General features: G+C 36.8%; 1 protein-coding gene across 1 annotated transcript; it reads left to right on the forward strand.

Moving 5' to 3' along the window:
• Nucleotides 1-286: 286 nt before the first annotated feature.
• LOC132622125 (small ribosomal subunit protein uS8z/uS8w-like) lies at nucleotides 287-18,519 on the forward strand. Its single transcript, XM_060336668.1, has 3 exons — nucleotides 287-427; nucleotides 502-662; nucleotides 18,337-18,519. Exons 1-3 carry the CDS (start codon nucleotides 295-297, stop codon nucleotides 18,409-18,411), a joined length of 369 nt encoding a protein of 122 aa, XP_060192651.1. The 5' UTR covers nucleotides 287-294; the 3' UTR covers nucleotides 18,412-18,519.
• Nucleotides 18,520-20,374: the final 1,855 nt, after the last annotated feature.

Genomic DNA, 20,374 nt, shown 5'->3' on the forward strand with positions numbered 1-20,374 from the left:
CTTTAGAAATTCTACTGTTCATTTTACAAACATTGTGAAACTTAGACCAAAGATGTCAACTTCTACAAACATAATGGATGTTTCACATTCATTAGTATAGACAAGAGACAGACATACCCCTACTTCCATACTGAAGGGACTATCTTTGTTTTTTCCTCTTTTTTGTGAAGATATCAGCTATATACTGCTACAGATTTGATTCTTTTTGTTGGGTTTTTGGAGCTAGTCCTGTTGTCACTTTTTAGGAGGTGCATCTGATTATTGCATTTATTTGATACAGTTTGATAAGAAAAGATGGTCAGAGTTAGTGTGCTGAATGATGCTCTCAAGAGCATGTACAATGCTGAAAAGAGGGGAAAGCGTCAGGTCATGATTAGACCTTCCTCAAAAGTCATTATCAAGTTCCTTATTGTCATGCAAAAGCATAGTGTGTTAGTTTCTTAACTTTATGCGCTGATAGTATCACTCTGTCATGATCTTACTCATGGTATCCATGTGTAGGTTACATTGGAGAATTTGAGTATGTCGATGATCATAGGTCTGGAAAGATTGTTGTTGAACTGAATGGAAGGCTAAACAAGTGTGGTGTTATTAGTCCTCGCTTCGATGTAGGAGTTAAGGAGATTGAAGGATGGACTGCTAGATTGCTCCCTTCCCGACAGGTATCGTAATTAATATATTCACTCTGTTCCCTTGATCAATATATGGAACTCCATTTCTGGTCATCTCCAAACTTGGGCCTTGCTTCTAGCTCCCGAAATGATTGTCGGGGTGAATGTTTAGTCATGGTCGTATTAGCTCGTGAAATGTTTGATTCCTTACTTCTTTGATGAATCATGACTTACGTTGCTTAATTATGGTTCTTCTTAAGCGGTAATAATTCTTGAGTAATCGGGGCAAGCATCTGTAATGCTTATAAGACACATTTAAGTAGAATATGAAAAGAAGAATTAAGTACTCCCTCCATCTCAATTTGTCTGTCTTAGTATACATCGTTTTTGAGGAAAAAAAAGAAGACTTCTGAATATTGTGATCTTAAACTAAAGATTTAGTGTACCAAAATGCCCTTTGAATCTTATGGTCCAAAATATGCCATGTAGGATATGTAGGATATTGGAGGTAAAGAGTTACTAAATATAGAAAGTGACATTAATTGAAACTGAGGGAGTATTATTAAGTAGCTTTCAGAAAAAGAGTAGCGTTCAGTAGCATTCAATAGAACAAAAAAAGTAGGATCAGTTTTTTTTTATTATTTTTTTTTTATCAAGTAAATATATTTTCATTCATAGACATGGCCAAATTGGCCGTATACAAGGGGTATACCGAAAGGGAAAGCATCTACAAAAGGATGTGATTCTCTACAAACTCCACCCAATCATCTATACAAGGAACTTTCTTTTCACACCAAAAGAAAATAAGAAAACGTAGACTACTCCTTAATCGGTAGAAACTCGACTCCACACCTTCAAAAGCTCTCATATTTATCTCCTTCCAAACTACCCACATTAAAGCAAGTGGAATCACGTTCCAACTAAACATCAATTCTTTCACGGTTTTAGGCATTTACCCAAGGAGTACCAAACCACCTAAACATAGCCCACCATAGCCTCATGGTTAGCCCGCAATGTAATAGAAGATGATCCACGTCCTCACCCGTTTCCTTACATGTGTAACACCAACTGACGCAGACAACCTTCCGCTTTCTAAGGTTTTCTGCTGTCAAGAAGGATCAAGTATTATTAAGTAGCATAAGTAGTGTTAAGTAACATTACATTAGAGGAACAAAGTACTATTAAGTAGCATAAGTAGTGGATTCGTATAGTACAATACTCCAGTCGAATCCAATGGAATTTCAAAATGAAATATTTTTATTTTGTTCAAAACGTGTAGCAGAACGATCTATTTTTGTTGTATTCCAACAGTGGGATGAAAAATAGATACGAGAAAGAGACTTTTGTAAATGTCACATAGTAAGCTCTTTTTGTGGATGCTAGCAGTTGAGGCTCTCTCCTGTAAAGAAGGATCCCTGCCTATCGAAAGGAGCAGTCTTGTATCCTATGGGCTTGGCTAGTGGAATATCTGTTACTCCCTCCGTTTCAATTTATATGAACCCATTTGACTGGGCGCGACATTTAAGAAAGAGGGAAGACTTTTGAAACTTGTGGTTCAAAATAAGCCTTGAAAATTTGTGTGGCTGTAAATCATTCATAAAGTGAATTTGTTTTCAAATTAGGAAAGAGGTCATTCATTTTGGCACGGACTAAAAAGGAAATAGGTTCAAACAAATTGAAACAGAGGGAGTATTATTTTTGTGATTAGTCCACGTGAAGTGTGTTTCTTTGAATTTGTATCTGAACACTCATATTGTTGATTCAAGTTTCATATGTAGTTTTGATACTAACTGTTGACACCCAATTTTGTCCCACCTATCCTCCGAAATACCAATTTTTCGCTTCCAATATTTTGGCAACTTTAAAAAATAATTATTTGCATTTTTTTTTATTAATACCGGCATTTCATTATCCTGTCATTATCTTTACTATCGTCACTACTGCCATTATTATTATTACTATTATTATTATTATTGTTATCATTATTATTACCAGTATTATCATAATTTGCGTTTCAGCATTTTTTTTTTACCACCTTATGCATACGCATCGCATTTATTTCGCACAATTAAATGATAGCGTTTATTTGTTTTCAAAAAATGATTTTTGCACGACTATTACAATGTCATATAATTTTATTATCTGAGCACTAATAATTACATATTTTATATTTTAGTCCGTATTAATCCAGTCCATAATTAAAATCCTAAAACTCTTTGGGCTGAAACCAATTCATAAAATCAGCCCACATTTTAAAACTCATCCAACCCAGCCCATTTCCTAATTAATCAGCCTTACTCTAAATTCCCCAGCCCACTATTTTTAACCCAATACCCGGTCCATTAATCCGACCCGCCCCTTCATTTAACAAAGGAAACCCATTAGGGTTCCCTTCATCTTCCATCAACCACGCCGCCCCCTCCCGCTCCCTTCTCTCTTCTCTCTTCCCCGCTCCTCTTCTCTCTCCCACGCATGCCTCTGTCTCTTCTCTGCCCCTGTCCCCCACGCCTCTGCCGCCTCCACTTCCCTTTGTCCATGCTCTTCTCTCTTTCTTCGCAAGCAAAACCCTAGTTAACCCCTATAAATATTGGTTTCCTAATCTGAAAGAGGAGGCTTTTGGAATCGCAGAAAACCCCCCTAAGAATCAAAGCTTTCGAATCGCAAAAAAATCTCCCTAAAAAGGAAGTTCTTGAATCACCGAAACACCCTAAAAAAATCAAGTCTTTCCAGCCGCTTCCAATCCCCCGGAAAACTACTAAGTTTTCATCCGTTTTAATATTGCTTTGATATTCATTCGAAATAGAAAGTTATTCGGGTTCTATTTCGTTTCTTGTAACTGTTTCGAGTTCGAGTAAATTCGAGGTCGGAGTTTGAAGTGTTCGAGGGTATATCGGAGATCCCACATCTAGTTCGCTGCACCCAAGAAAGGTCGGTAATCCTCCTTCTCCTTCTCCTTCGCTTCAGTTTCTGTTCTATGTAAATTTATGTAGTTAGATTAGTTCAGTTTTAGTTGGTTCTAATTTGATATGTTTAGATTGCTGGTTTGTGTTCTTTTAGTATAATTTTCTTCCTCATCAGAGTTTATTTTCATTTTTTTTTAAGTGCTGTGCCCTTTTGATTTCTCACAAAATTAGCTTAGTTTGTTTTTGTGTTGTTGGATTGGGATAAGTAATGGTCTTCCCTATTTCAATTCTAGCGCTTTTCCCTTTTCTTCACATTTTGTATAGTTCTGTGATTGTGGATCTGTTAGATTAATTCTGAGTCGTTGGGCCGTGTTTACATCTCAGTTTTCTTTACTTACGTTCCTGGGATTCAGTTGCTTAAAGCTTTAGTTTACGAGTATCAAATTTGGCCATGTTATCTTAACTAGTTTAAATAAATATTTTCTTCATGGACTAAGTGTTAGCGATATTCCCACACATTCGTCGTTGGGTTGAGCTTTGACTATTTGAACCTTATTTGCAGAATATGTGTTTTCTGACTTCATAATTGTAATGCAGTTTACCTTTCATTTAAGATTTAGCCATCTGGATTTTTTACAAACTAATCTACTTCCTTAATTTGAACAATGCTTCCTTCTTTCATTCTTCGAGCCTATCTTCCTCTTTAAATCAATATAACAATATAAATGCTTTAAGTAGCCTATCTCCTTCAAGGTTATTTGACAAAATATGAGTCGAAAAGTCCTTGTTTGAAATTTGGAAATGATGTTTTTTTTTAGTTCAAAGGTTCAAGAGTACTCAAATATGTTTGTCTATCTCCTACCCCCCTTTTAGGTAATATGGATGTTGTCTTGTTTCTCCTATTTTGTTTGAGTAGTTTTAGTTCGGGACTGCTGAATGGCTGGCATATTATGCAGATTCATTTTTTTAGTTACATCCAATTCCTAAAATTCAGTTGGTTTAATTTCCAATCCTTAGTTAGGAGTGCAAACCTCAGCTAAATGCTATCCTAAACTTGAATGATCAAGCATAAAGTGTTATATGCCCTACATTCACTTTCCTGTCTATTTCGTCATTTTCATTTGTATGGAGTATGTGTCAAAATCAGTTTTTTTTTTCCTTTTTCTTTTATGAACTCGTGTAGCAATAGGTTTTAAAGTCAGTTGAACCAATTAATGAACAAGAATATAGCGAGCTATAAATCTGTTTTGGTCATAGTAATGAATGTTTGTTAGTTTTCTCTTTTTATTTTTACTTTTATGAATGTTAATATGTCAAGTTGTGTTTGATTGCTTTTAAAGTCCCGGAAACTTGGATCGTTTGTCACTAATCTTTATTTCCCTTTCTTTACATGTACACGCTGGAGCAAATGGAGTCTTAATTCAGGACTATCTCACAATGTAGTCTCGAAATGAGACTCGACGCTATTGCTATACCCATGCGTGGATTCGATGTGTCCCATACTCTTTAATCACAACACTCGGCGAGAAACAAGTGAAATCTCTAATCGCTTTGAGGCCGTCTATGACATCCTTATCGTTTTTCTTTTCTCCCCTTTCCTCATCATTCATCTTATTTCACCCTTTGTTTTTTGTGATTGCTAATTTATCTGTATGTTGGATTTGTCTATGGTTTGAAAGTATGTGTGCCACTTATGATTCACGTAGGATTAGAATGGGTAGATTTTATCACTTAGAATTACCGCTCTGAACATTTAGTACTTATTTTCACCATATAGGGTGCATCATTCATATAATAATATTTGAACTTTGTTAGTTATAAGTTGATCCTTTTTTCTCAAAACTATTTTCTTAAATTTTAAACCTTAATTAATTAACCTAAGTTTGGCAGGATAACCGTAGTTAACGGATTCTAAAGGATGCCTAACCCCTTCCCTTTAGGATAATATAGAGCCCTTACCTAGAATCACATTGGTTAAGCAGACTATTAACGGAGGTTTAGTTAGCTTTACCTTTAGGTGTCCTAATTCACCGTAAAATCAATTAGGTGGCAACTCCTTAAAATAAAGCAAAAAATAGGAATCACCAATATGTCGTACTTCTACTTTAACCCGGGTTAAAATGGGGTATAACAGTTTGGCGACTCCGCTGGGGAGCTAATAAAGGTTCTAACCATAACAAACTTAGGTTAATAATTAATTTGTTGGATGTTTGGTTGTTTTCTTTATGTTTACTTTTATTGTTGCCTTGTTTGTTTCTTTTATGTTTTTTTAAATGATTGCTTTATTAGGTGAAATTTTCTGTGTAATAATATGTTACTGCTTTCCTTAAACTGGCATTCCGGTCATATTTCCTCCACTCCTGGAAAATTCACACTATCACACGTACACGCGAGGTGTGTTTTGCGCACCCGCAAATTTTCTTCGTAGAATCCAAATTTTAGGAGAGTTGGCATATGCGCGGGGTGCTCGAGTAACGGGGACCGCGTAGCCTTCTCACTCGAGTAGTCCGCTCGGGAACCCTCTGTCTAGTAAGACAAATCTCAGAAAACCTTAAGATAGAGCTTTGCCACCAATTTTATTAAGTCATGCATGCATAAGCCTTAGGTGGGTCGGTCCTTGGTATCGACTCCACAATTAGGAAACCTTCCAAATTATTGACGGGTTTCATAACCCAACGACCGTAAGCATATTATGTGTAACGTGATAATGATAGAAGGATCCAAGCCTAATCATGACATATCGAGTTTGGGAATCATTTCCTTTTGTAGGATAAGTTCTGCCATAATGTAGCATTATGTGCTCTTTATATGCCTCGTCTAATGTGTAGATTTATATGTTTGAAACAGTATTCAACATAGTATCGAGCCTTCTTTAGTTTTAAAGCTGTGAGGATTAGCAATGTCTTAAAATTGATATGAATACTCTTTCGAATGTTAATACACTTTAGTCACAACTTCGATTTGTTAAATGCAAAGAAAGAGTAAGCTTGAGTTTCAGGTCTGTTACGATTAAAACCTGGGATCTGTCTAGTAATTAGATGAGTACGCAGCTCATAAGGATTGTTTAGTTCATTTTTTTCAATTGTTACGGACCTGTTTAGTATAAATCAGACCTGAATTGGTGTGCTCATTGGCTTTGTCAGTCAGTCTATGTCAGTTTTTGTCACGTATTTGCTTAGTTTAGCTATTCAGTCCAGTAAATGTTTGTTCATTCTGTTTGCATTTCGTTTGAGTGCCTTAGTTTAAGTGTCTATCTATGAAGTTTTGAGTGTTTATCTATTAAGCTACACCACGTCTAGACTTTGAAGTTGTTTGGCCATTTAGTTACGAATCTTCAATATGTCATTGATTGTTTTTAGTGTAGCTGGTTGTTAGATAAATTTTGTTATCATGTGTATGGTTTCTGTACTAACTAATCCTTTTTATGTGATTAATATATGTTAGTTTTAATTTGGTTGTGTAGTCAATGGTATGTTTTTTTTAATGATTACAAGTATGCCAAGTAGAGCTCAAATTCCTTCTTTAACTATGTGTTAGTTCAAGTTAGTGCTAGGTTATTAGCATGCCTCATATCTGTTTAGCCTAGCTTTGTTCAAGCATATATGTCTTTTGCCTGAGATCGATGCAGATTAAATTCGAACTAGAATGCTTTTTTGGGTATGTGTCTCAATGTTAGGAGTCTAATTGGAGAGTGCTTGTTTGGTTATGTGTCTCATTGGGTCATTCATGCCTATCAAATATTCACTTTAGGTAATCACAGTTTGACATAGTCTCAATATAGTCTTAATGCATGTTTATATTCTAAATTCAGTCTTGGATAGCCTGTATGGCTATACACGTGTGTTGGTTGGGACTGTCAGTGATTTGTATGTTTGAATAAGTGTAGATACTTGTCTGAGATCTTCTTGTTGACTGTTTAAGCTTAAAATAATTAATGCATGTGTCTGATGCTACCTTTGGCTATGCACTTATCCACCTTTGCTCTTCGATACCTTGTGTGTTGCCTTGATACCCCGAGGATCCTGTGATAATACTATACTCTGAGGTTCTATTTGTTTAAGCGTGAAAAAAAAAACTTGCATCTTGCTCTGAAATAAAACTGATGCATCTAGTTTAAATACCCATTTTCCCTTAACCAGAGATAGAGAATGGCACACTGTAGATTGAATGAAGGATGTTAATTGTATATTTGTTCATGTGAGACTGAGCCCAATGTGAAAATGGCTGGAACAAAATAAATCACTACAAATAAGAACTGGATTGTTTGTGATCATGATGAATAAAAGAGGCCTAAGAGGTTTTCACTTGGGCGTGATAGGATAAGAGTGACTTACCTAGGTCTAGAGAAAGACAAGGAAAGGCTTTTAGTTTACTCAGCCTAGTGCTATTGATCCTAAGCTGTTGGGATTCCTCTATGTTGAAGCACACTCCCATGGGACCCTCTAAGTTTCTGAGAAAGGAGGGATATTGCATAAATGTAGCTTGTTATCAAGGAAGATGGGTTTAGAGTTGTAAAGATGGCACTATATATCACTAGTTTTGTGTTCTGCTTGGCATTTCTGCTTTTGGACTTTGCCCCCTGTTCACTCTCAGGTTATAAAGTTGATAGACTAATATGTTTTCCTATTACTTGGGTAGTTTAAACCATGCCATTTTTGTTATCCTTCATGCTTAATGTATCCTCCCAAAGTGGTCTGAATTTTTCATGTGTTGTTCCCTAAGAATATAGGAAGAGATGGTTCCTGTTTTTGTGCATGCTTTAAGTTAACATAATGTTCCATTTAGTCTCTTGGAACTCTGATCCACTGCCCTCTATTTGTATGCTATGTTTCAAATGCTAAACCAAAATGGATGCCTATATTGACATATGAAGCATCTCTTATGCCCTTCCCTGGTCTGTTCGAAATTTTCAGTGTGTGTTTCACTCTTTTTGCCTCTGTATCATGGAAGGTATAGGTTGAGTAGTGTGTTATACCCTATTTATAGATGTGAACACGTGTGAGACTGTTTCAAGTTGATTGATGTGGTGCATCTTGTTTGACAGTATTGCATCTCCCCTTCTCTATATTATTTCACCCCTTGTTTTCTTTTCATAACTTGAGGGACTTCTCCAAATCCCAAATATCATGGACTGGTTTGCTGCACATTCGAAAAAGCTTCTGGTTGTATGGTGAAGTCCCATTTATGATTAAATCGATGCTGCTACCTGCAAATAAATGGTGGTTCTTGGACCAGTTTTCCCACTACATTCCTTAAACCAAATGCTGCACTTAACTACAGCCCTGTGACATTTTGCTGGCTGCATTTTGTGGCTCATTGTAATTGCCTTTCTAAGGCCATGTTGCCACCTATTGATATTACTAGTTGCTGATTTGCTGCTTTAAATTTCGGGGCAAAAATAGATGCTGCCTGGCTTGTGGTTGAGCTAGTGTCTTGTTAAAAAATGGTAACAAGCAGATGCTACACAGGAAACAGATGCTCCCTTGAGTAAAAAATAAAAAAAAATAAAAAAATAATAATAAAAAAAAATCAGTAGTTAAGTCAAGGTTAGGACTAAGTTGTGATTCTATCTAGGCATGCAAATGTGCAAATGGTTGTGCAAATGTGTTCATAAGTTAAAACTCGAGCTAGGCATGCATGAAATAGTTAGTGTCTCTAACTAAGAATGAAGACTGCAGTAAATGGCTTCACATATGTCATATATTGTAACTCCCATTTTGTTACCCTAGCCTTTTAAGCATGCTGCTTTGTTTTATTGTTTATGGCCAGTCCTTGAAAGTTCATATTTTCTTTAAGCCCCATTAGTGAGTTGATGCACTCCTTTATATGGTTTGGGTTTACTAGTTGCTGAAATCCTATGTACTAAACTGTTTGAATGCATGTTGTTCCTGTTATTTTCCAAGGCTATATTTTAAAGTATACCCTAGAGAAATCAAGTTCCTCCAGTGTTCTAATTTCAAAGACTAGTTTGTTGTTTTATTGTTGAATTCTTGGAAACTCTTGGTTGAATTACGAGCTAAATACGGATGAAACCATTCATTGTTGTTGAGCCTGAACCAAGACTAGGCAATTATACTTTTATGTGATTTTACTACTGTTTTGCTGGGAATCATCTGTGGATACTCATCCTTCACCCCTCTCTTTCTTTGCATGACTTGGGGATACTCATCCTTCACCCATCCCTAATGTACTTGAGATGATACTGAACTCGATGACATGAAGATAACTACAAATGCTCTCTAAACTTTTGATATTGTTGGTTGCCCCATTTTCCTGATTTATTTGGGCTATGAGCTGCTATACTCTTTGGCCATCTTTTTGTTTTATTTGGGCCACGGACTGCTGTGCTCGCTGGCCAAATTCCTGCTACACCGAGACACATTTGCCGCTGCATCTCTATGTTGCCATTTTCAGATAAATAGGTTGCTGTTTATTACAAGTTGCTACACAGCTGGCTGCTGGTGCTGAGCCTTAGAATTTGAGTCAATTTGTTGTTCCTTTTAGTATGCAATTGCTTCATCTTGAGGTTGAATGGTTGATGCACTTTTAGGGATGAATGCCTATTGTGTGTTGGGGCTAAAAGAAGCCATTTTTTAGGATTTTGCGCCGCATTGAATTAGCCAAATAAGTAGTGATTTTGAACCAGTTAGCTGCCACAACTTTTGAGTAAATAAGTCACTATATTTGGTTCGTTATTGATGCACTTTGAGGCAGATTTGTGGCTTAAATGCTACTGAGCTTTGGGGCCATTTGCTGTTAGGATCTGGGACACTGTTCCATTTGGTTTTTGGTGTAGCCTTCACTCTGTTTGTTGGTGCTATGTTTGATTTCTGAATTCTTTAGCTTATGTATGTGTGCGTCATCCTGTGCTTCACAATCTCTAGTTTCCATTGAATATTGACAAATTGAATGAAGTTTCTTCTTATCCTTTAATACAGAATTTGTTTTGTTAAAAGTAAAGGAAATGAATATCATGTTCATCCCTGCTAAAGAAAGCTAAAAAATGATTTGGATATTAAACTTTGTGTGACTGTATATTTCAGCTTTAAAATGCATACAAATTCTGCTTGGTGTCCTGTTTGTTATCTTCTTTTAGATAGCTGTCGGCATGTTGATAAAAGAAAAATGAGGCAGATCCTTCCTTACAAACCATGAGCTGTGTTTAATACGTAGTATATGTTAGTTGATTTTCCTTATATAGAGTGTTGATTGAAACTGTTAAATCTAGCACTAAGCTTTTGTTTTAAGACTGGAGTTGGAATAGTGGGCATCCTGTTTGGAAATTACCTTTTATTTTCCCTTATATGTTCACTCATAAAGGTATTTCTAAGTCTTACTTGCTGGTTAGTAGTTCCCTTTGTCTGCATTTTTTTTTGTATTGTCCTTGTGGTTGAAATATAAGACAAACTTTAGGATTGGTTCAGCCTCTTTTGACAGCCTGCCATGCCCAAGGTTCGAGAAAGATCCTTTCCCTGCTGAATTGAGCTTTGCCACATTTCCCTGCTGAATTAAGCTTGCTGGTTTGGAGGATGAAAGGCACAATCTCAAGGTCTATAGGTGATGTGTATCTTAAACACACAAAGTTTTGCAGGGAACCAATAAATGGAAAATTCAGAGTTCCTGAACCCCTTAATATGCCTATCTTGTTGGCTACTCCATCAATTTTAAAACATCCTCTACATCCAAATGACTCCTTTCTCATATTTGCTTCTGATGGTCTATGGGAGCACTTGAGCAATGAAAAGGCCGTTGAAATTGTGAAGAGTCATCCTCGTAAAGTAAGCTCTATACACCAAAACATTATAACTTTCCCGTATATTGAGTTCAATTAGGCTTAATATCTTTTTCATGGCATGTTATGACTTCAAATATATGCTTAATTTTGAAGGTATACATGAATGGTTTTTCTTTATTGATAATTGAAAGATACTTTTTAGTAACTATTAAGTAGGGAGAAGTCTATGAACTATATAGCTTAACCATCTATCTAAGGGGGAACACTATAGGCAAACCACTACTAAAACCAAAGAGATATATATGCTACTTTAATCACACAGCTTTATACATCCAGTGTACTAAATTAGATCATCCAAGAGTCAACTTCCTCATATACTCCATGAGTGCTTGTTCATCCCAGCATAAGTGCACGTCCTATGATCACCCTGATGATTCCTGAATCATATCTTTAGGCGTTACTCTTCTTTTAGGTTTCAAGCTCTCTGGCAGTCCCCATTAGAGTTTCAGCAACTTGTAGATGACTTGCCTAATCTCTTTCCATTATGTCTACCCTGAATATTCTCATTTGTTCCTCATTATTTATTGAAAAAGTCAATCTCGTTAACACCTAAGAATTTTTCCTTTATGTTCAGATAAAACGTCATTGTGTAGATGTTCAAGGGTGATTATGTTATGATCAGGAGCATATGTTGATGTTGGTTGCTAGTCTTTTATTTGTCTCAGTTGACTTGAATCATAAAAGGTTGGATAGGGTAATATGTGCATGTGTTTCTGTTGACTTAGCTAATATGTGCATATGTTTCTGTTTGGGATTTTGATAGTCTTGATTTTCCAGTTCTGCCAAGTGCTGTGTGTAAAAAACATGATTATCATGAACATGAGGGATATTTTCTTGCTTAAATGATTAGCAATTTTCTCGTTTGTTTAATATTAGTAGTTGCAGCGCTGATAGTTAGTGTGTTTCAATTATATGTTTACTTTTCCCAAACCAGTGCAGAAGTATTAAAACTCAGTACATGACTTTCCTAGCTGAAGTTGTGAAGTTGCGAAGTTGATCTCTGGAGGCTAGTAGACTAAGTTATGTTTTGTCATCCCTCCAAATAATATCTTTTATGTTCTGTCTCTAGCCTAGCATATGGCTGTCATTAGTTAGTATCATTCCTTAAATATGAGCATGACTAATTAGAGATGAGGATATCCATTTTGAATATCATCTGGAGCATGACTACAGTCTTCATTCCTTTTCTTTCAAGCATGATAATAGTTTTAGTTTGGATCTCTTTCAAGCATACGCTTGCTGCCCCGTTGTGTTAATGTTTTCTTGTTGCACTTGATGGACTCAAAATACTACACTTTGGTGGATTCGTTGTTGTTTTAAAACCAACAGATACTACACTTGATGTCGCCATTGTCATGAGAAGTTTTGTCGCTGAACTTGATTATACTTCATTAATGTTATTGCTGCATATGGCAGCAAACTGCTGCTGTATTGGTTCCCATTCTTAAGGCTAAGTACTGCTGTATTCGCTGCCTTGCTAAAGATGTTTGCGGCATTCTTAAGCCGTTATTTGGCTGCTGTGATAACTCCAAACAATTGCTGCAAATCTTGGCTGTTTACACCTTCCTTTACTGCGTTCCTTCAAGCCAGACGATGTAACACTTTGCGGATGGTGCTGTTTTGTTTTGAACAAAAAATGTGGAACTTCAAAACTCATTTTTTTTTTGCTGTTGATGCCTTGCTTTAAATTACTGTTATTTTGTTGATATTTGCTGCCATCTGATGTAAAGGATCGGCTGTTGTGCTTGCTGATGAAGTCATCGATATGCTCAAAATACTCTCTTGTGTTGCTGCTTTATTGCTATTCGATGTGGCTGCCTTTGTGGTTGCTTGTTGCTGCGATATATGACTGAGATGCTGGTGTCGCATTGATGTGCATCTGCTAGATTCTCTTTGCCAAACAGCTGCTGCTTATGGCTGGATACCTATAGTTGCCTTTTGTTATTTCATCTGATGTTGCCATCTAGCAGTTGAATCTTGATTGTTTATCGCTACTGCTCGATGTTGCTTGATGTTGCTTGATGTTGTATGTTGATCACAAGCTGCTACTTTGACTTTTAAAAGAAATGTACAAATATTATCCCTCTTATAGAATGTCATGCCAGTCAAATGAAGCTCCGTGAAAGAGATTGATGATAACATCAAGTTAAAACTCAAATGGATATGCCCCTATGGGAATCTAGAAATTTTCGATACATGAAACCTGCAACTGAATGGTCTGTGTGTTAAATGCATGCATTTACCTAAATTCACTTCATATACCGACAATATTATTTCATTAGCTGAGCAACTAAATACGTCAAGCTCTATATTACGCGCTCTTGGTAATTATTTTATTTATTCCTGTGGAGATAAGAAGCAAAGAACAACTGACTATCAGAAAGTAAAGGATCATATGAAAGAAAGCAGCTTCAAAATAATGTGGTAAATGCAAAATTGGCAAGACTGTAATATGAAATAATATGCATTACCAGATGAACATTAATTTCCATCAATTGTGTCGATCCAGCTAAATTTTAAGTTGCGATAACCATAAGGTTTGTTTGCTATGCTTTCTGCATATTCCTGAGCAGCAGTTTCATTAAACTTGGCACGGAGGACAGGTTATTGAGGGAGCAACGCAACATATGGATTGGAATCATCTTTTTCCAGCTCAAACTCCCACCAATCTTCCCATGGCACTATAGCAATAACATCTTCTCCCTGAAAGAAAATATGAAGAATAATATTATGTCACCTCTTATGTGTTTTGATTTATTGTCCCATTAATGTGCTCACTTTTGTTATTTCAATGGAACTTGGCTTTTATTTCCAAACTCAAGCGTCTCAATTAAATGGCTTGGATCACTCTATCATAATCTCGAATATTTGGCGTTAGGCCTACCTTTGGCATAAAGAGGTCCCTGCATATTAGGACGTGCTATTACTGTTTGTGTTATAAACTTTGTAAGTCATTTGCTGGCTTACTTGCTAAGTGATTTACTGAAATTTATTTGTAATATGCTCGCTTTCGAATTTATTTGCGATTACTTGATGCCAAGAGAATTATTTGAATTTATTCTCTATTTGTTTAGTTTTAATTCTTTAGAGGTTGCCTAGCATTGAACATTGGGTTGGCTGCGAATCTGCGTTAAGGACAAGATACAATGGCAAAAAGATTTGAATCATTCAACATCGGTGTGGGATTGGTGCAAGCGCAAAATGAGAATAGCGAGAAGAATGTGGTACAAAGAAGCGTGTTGGTCAATTTGGGAAATACCTTCAGCCTGCTTCCTAACACAAGTTCAGCTTCCCGCTCAACCCAAAACATTTCCTTCACTATTTCTCCTCCCTCAGCTCCTACATATGTGCCGCCAAGATACTCTGTTAAACCAGAAATTTTGCAAGTCACGTTGACGCCTAATGTCCAAAAGCCTGCACTTGCGGCGCCCTTCACAGAAAACCAGCAAAATCAGCTAGCGGTATGCCCATACAAGAGATTGAGAAATGAAATGAATGCAATCAATCAGAATAACTCGAATAGAGAGCTTCACAATTTAAGGAGAATTATCGAAGAAGAGATGCGGGCAAGAAATGTCCAAAGTTTAAGATATGAAAGTTTGTGCATGCTTCCGAATGTTGATTTGCCGCCCGGATTCAAAATGCCAAAATTCAACACCTTTAATGGCAGAGGAAATCCTGTTACGCACTTGAAGGACTATTGTAGCAGATTAATGGGAATTGGACAAAATGAAGCCATAAGAATGAAATTGTTCATTCAGAGCCTATCAGGGTTGGCGTTAGATTGGTACACGGAACAAGACTTTCGCAAATGGTACACGTGGGAGGACATGGCCCGTGACTTTGTAGAACATTTCAAATTTAACATCGGGGTTAGTCCGAATCTGTATGATATGCTTGAGATAGAAAGAATGCCACATGAGTCTTTTCAGGAATATGCCATCCGGTGGAGATTGGAAGCTTAAAAAATACACCCTCCGTTGCCCGAGAATGAGCTAATTTCAACTTTCATCCAAATGCAAAAGGGCATATATTATGAAAAGTTGTTATGTGCGCGGTTACGCGACTTTTCTGATTTAATTCAAGTTGGAAAGCAAGTAGAAGCGGGCATTCGAGCAGGAAAAATTGTTGACACTTCATCAGTACAAGAAACTTTTCAAGCCGAGACATTCAACAACTTGCAAGGCAAAAACAGAGAGAACGACTCAACTGTCAGGTCTACACGTCAGCCGCAATCACGGCAGAACCATCAATGTTCGCATGATCATGTATACCTTCATCAACGAGGCTTTCGATATCAACCCGATCAAACACAGTCTAGCTTACGACAGTCAGAGCACGCAAGACTCCGCACTTTTACTCCTCTTGAAGAGTCATTAACCAGCATATTTGAGAGAATGAAAGCCAAAGGACTCCTGAAGCCAAAGAAAGGATGGATCCCTAAAAGCCTACCGCCAGATTTCGATTGGTCCAAGAGTTGTGCTTACCACTCTAATATTCCAGGTCATGACACAGAAAATTGCCCGGCACTTAAGCATAAGATCCAGAACATGATCGAAAAGGATAAGATAAGTGTGCAACAAAATAAATTGTGCGACAACGATGGCCCTCCAGTTGTAAATGCAATTATTGTTACCGGTGATCCATCAAAATTAGCACCGAGACATTTGAAAAGGAAGCGTGGAACTAAGTAAGATGATTGAAAGGATCTACTGTCACTAGCATTCTCCACCCACTTGCCTCATGATCAACTTTCCTTCTTGTAATTTTTGCTAAAGCTTTGTATTATGAACTACGTTCGACCTGATTCCTGTTGGTAGCGGGATACGTAGGCGCCTATGGTGGGTTCGGTCTTAATATAGTGAAAATTTCATTTTCCTACGAAGCAACACTGAGGCAGCTTTGCAAATGGACTATCATTATTCGACAAAAGCATGAATCGAAATCTCGAGCAATATATTAGCGTCACCAAATTGTTGCAATGCTATCACCACGAGAAATGCAGATTCAACGCCAAAGCTTTGGTGTTCAATGCAAGACAACCATGTTATTTTACACTAACAAATTTTCTTTGAGTAACGCAGGGGCATATTTTAGCTATTCTTGAAGGATATCGCATAGTATCAAAGTCGGGAATTGCAAGATTCAGATAAAGCAAAGGGCAAAGTCAACTTAATACTGACTAAATTTGAAACTTACAAATTTATTTGAGTGCAGGAACTTTTAGATGCAAATTTTGGCAGGATAGAAGGTCCCCAAATCTTCGGCACTGCATCATGAATATTTGCTGCTGTAAATTTCGCACTGCGTCAAACTCGTCTCACCGCATATGAATCAAAGCATCGGAAAAGCCATTCGCTCTGCACTAATTTTAGTAATCATAAATCAAGCACTGCATTAGGCTCGTCCGCCTTTAACAGGACATTTTAGGCTCGTCCGCCTTTAATAGGACATTTTAGGCTCGTCCGCCTTTAATAGGACATTTTAGGCTCGTCCGCCTTTAATAGGACATTTTTAGGCTCGTCCGCCTTTAATAGGACATTTTGGGCTTGGCCGCCTTTTATATATCGCATGGGTTGTGCACCACCCCTTTGAAATTTCTGCATAAGGCTGAGCACCGCCTTTTATATGTTGCGTGGGCTGTGCACCGCCCCTTTGAAATTTTAGCATAAGACCGAGCACCGCCTTCTATCTCAATTTTATTCTGCTTTGTAATTTGAACTACGCTTGACCTGATTCCCTTAGTGGGATACATAGGCAGCCTCTGTCAGGCTCGGTCTCGTCATTCGCAAAAGCAACATCCTCCTATACCAAAAACTGGGACAAATTTTAAGGGCATCACCGCAAAAGCTCTATATCCTCCTATACCAGAAACTGGGACAGTTTTAAGGGGCATCATCGCAAAGCGACACCCTCTTATTCGAGTAACTGGGACAATTTTTAAGGGCATCATCGCAAGTGACATAGAGAAACAAGAAAGAGAATATGGCCAACAGAGTCATCAGGAAAAAAGAAGACTTGGGAGAAAGGACGCTCGCTTTGTTTCACGGTTCCCAAGTTGCAGAAGCCAAAATATATAATGTTCGCAGCCTTGCAAGGATTGCACGTCGAACGGTTTGATCTTTATTATAACAATTATGCCTCTCGAGTATCAATAATTTGCAAGATTCGCAACAAATTAATGCTTGAGTCTTGCAAATGATTTTTCAAACATGTCGACGCATAAATATTATTGTTTTCAAATGCTCTCAAATGCACTGCGCATGCACTGCGCATGCACTGCTATTTTAAATAGCACACACTGCTGCTTTTAATTCCCCGCACTGCATGCACTATTATTTTTAATACCACGCACTGCATATGCACTATTGCTTTAAACTCCCCGCACTGCATGCACTACTATTTTAAATACCACGCACTACATACGCACTACTGTTTTCAAATGCCCCGCACTGCAAAAGCAACCGCACCTGCATTACATTATTACTTTCAAATGCCCTGCAAAGGCACATCATCATTGTTCGCAAAAGCACCGATTTAGGCTCGTCCGCCTTTAATAGGACATTTTAGGATCGTCCGCCTTTAATAGGACATTTAGGCTCGTCCGTCTGTTACTCCCTCCGTTTCAATTTATATGAACTCATTTGACTGGGCACGACATTTAAGAAAGAGGGAAGACTTTTGAAACTTGTGGTTCAAAATAAGCCTTGAAAATTTGTGTGGCTGTAAATCATTCATAAAGTGAATTTGTTTTCAAATTAGGAAAGAGGTCATTCATTTTGGCATGGACTAAAAAGGAAATAGGTTCCAACAAATTGAAACAGAGGGAGTATTATTTTTGTGATTAGTCCACGTGAAGTGTGTTTCTTTGAATTTGTATCTGAACACTCATATTTTTTATTCAAGTTTCATATGTAGTTTTGATACTAACCAAATGAATTTGTAGAGTTTTTCTGCTGTTATAAATGTGAGTATAAGTTAATTGTTAGTTTATTTTGATCTTTACATATTTATTTTGAACTTGCAGTTTGGGTACAATGTATTGACTACCTCTGCTGGTATTATGGACCATGAGGAGGCTCGGAGAAAGAATGTTGGTTGAAAAGTTCTCGGTTTCTTTTATTGAGTTTGTTATGTTGACAAGGATGAAAACTTTGGTTTTGTTGTTTGTTGGCTCTTTATGGTAAAATAGCTTCTTTTTTTTGTTTTTTGTTTCCTTCAATTTTAAGTAGTGATATTATGGAAATTTTTGAGACAATTATGAGCGTTTGTTGAAGAGAGATATTGGTGCTTTTTTGCCTACAAGCTTTGTGCGGCGTGTGCTGCTTGTTAGAATACAACTCTTTATGATCAAACCAGTATATGTTGGAATCCTAGCTTACATATATATCTCTGTAAAGAAAGATCTTCTAAGGGTAAATTGAAAACTTCGATCGATTTTTTTGTCACGATACTTCATCCCATATAATTAACTTTTCATCTCGAATTGAATAAGTAGCATAGTTCACTTGTATCAATAATTAATTAAAATGTGAATAAGCAATTCGTCATCCTAGGAGGATAGAACTCTTTAGTCGTATTCTTGCTAAAAAGCATAATATTTTCTTATCTATGCTTCAGAAAAATCTAGCAGTAATAAATTTGTATGCTCTTTGTCGTTCCACATTTCGTTTTCTTTCTCTAATACTTGTGCTAGTAGATATTCTTTGCTAATAGTAATAGCTCTTTCAAAATGAACTTTTAGTTCTGAGAGTGAATATTACTCCCACCGTCCCATTAGCAATTTTTACTTATTGTAGCTTCTTTTAATACCTAATTATTAATATTAACTATTTAATTATATTTAGTAGCTAATTAACTTTTCTAAATTACAATTGATAGCTATATCAAAAATACATATCCAAATACATATATTTTTCTTTTTTCCCAATTACTACCCATTTCAGATTTTTTATTTCTCAAAACCCCAAAAAAAACTCTCTCCCCTTCTCTCAACCACCACCACCACGGCCGCGCCGCCCCGCTCTCTCTATTTTCACTCTATCCGTCGTCTGCATCGTTACTTTCAAGGAAGAAGATGGCCAGATCGTTACTCAAACACCCATCGATTGAGTGGCTTAAGATGGCACACGATGCAGACGGCGGCAATGAAGACTCAGCGAGGAAGAAGAAAATGCAGACGGCGATGACACAGATCTAGCAGTGTGTATTTTTTGTGGTGGCGGCGATGACACTGATTTTGAGATGGCGACGGAGAAGATGACGTGGAGGTGGAGAGATTAGGGTTTTGGTGGTGGTGGTGGAGAGATTAGGGTTTTTGGTGGTGGTGGTGTCTCAGATCTGGCCGTGTGTATTTTGTGTGTATTTGTTAAAAGCCAAATACAAATACATTCAAAAAATTCACATCTCACAATTACACTGTTTTTTAATGTATTTGTATTTTTATTTTTTGAGTGCATTTTTTATTGTATTTTGTTAAAAGCCAAACACACTGTTTTTTAATGTATTTGAATTTTTTTGTCTTATATCTGATGTATTTGTTGAAACCCATTCAAATATACGAAAAATTGAATGTATTTGGCTTCATATGTAGTTGGAATGCACACAATGTATTTGATATACATCAAAGAAATATATCAAAAAAAAGCCGCTGAAGTACATCAAAAACAAAAAAAAAATCACTAAAATACATTAAAAAAATCATTGAAATACATCAAAGCAAAAAAAATCACTAAAATACATCAAAAAAAAATATATTAATATCTAATTTACTAGCTCCACCGTTAAAGGCTAAAATCAAGGATCTTGTTTTTTTTTTTTTTTACCATGTTCTCGTGTATTTGTTGACACGCGAAAACATACACTATTTTTCCAAAATGTAGCTACACAGGGTAATATTTAAAAGGGTAGCTACAAATGGTAGGAAGCTACAATAAGGTAGTCATTTGAGTGATTTTATATAACGGTGTTTGATTAGGCACAGAGTTTAAGAAATAAAGGAAGACTTTTGAAACTTGTGACTGTAACAAATTATAAAAACTTGTGTGGCTTGAAATCATTTTATT

This window comes from Lycium barbarum, chromosome 2 (genome assembly GCF_019175385.1).
Source record: "Lycium barbarum isolate Lr01 chromosome 2, ASM1917538v2, whole genome shotgun sequence".
Classification (NCBI taxonomy): domain Eukaryota; kingdom Viridiplantae; phylum Streptophyta; class Magnoliopsida; order Solanales; family Solanaceae; genus Lycium; species Lycium barbarum.

Bases quoted from the DNA above. Each gene is read 5' to 3' on its own strand.
- LOC132622125 (XM_060336668.1), top strand. From the start codon at position 295: ATGGTCAGAGTTAGTGTGCTGAATGATGCTCTCAAGAGCATGTACAAT. The intron at 428-501 runs GTGTGTTAGTTT...ATCCATGTGTAG, and splicing joins TATTGTCATGCAAAAGCATA to GTTACATTGGAGAATTTGAG. The intron at 663-18,336 runs GTATCGTAATTA...TTGAACTTGCAG, and splicing joins GATTGCTCCCTTCCCGACAG to TTTGGGTACAATGTATTGAC.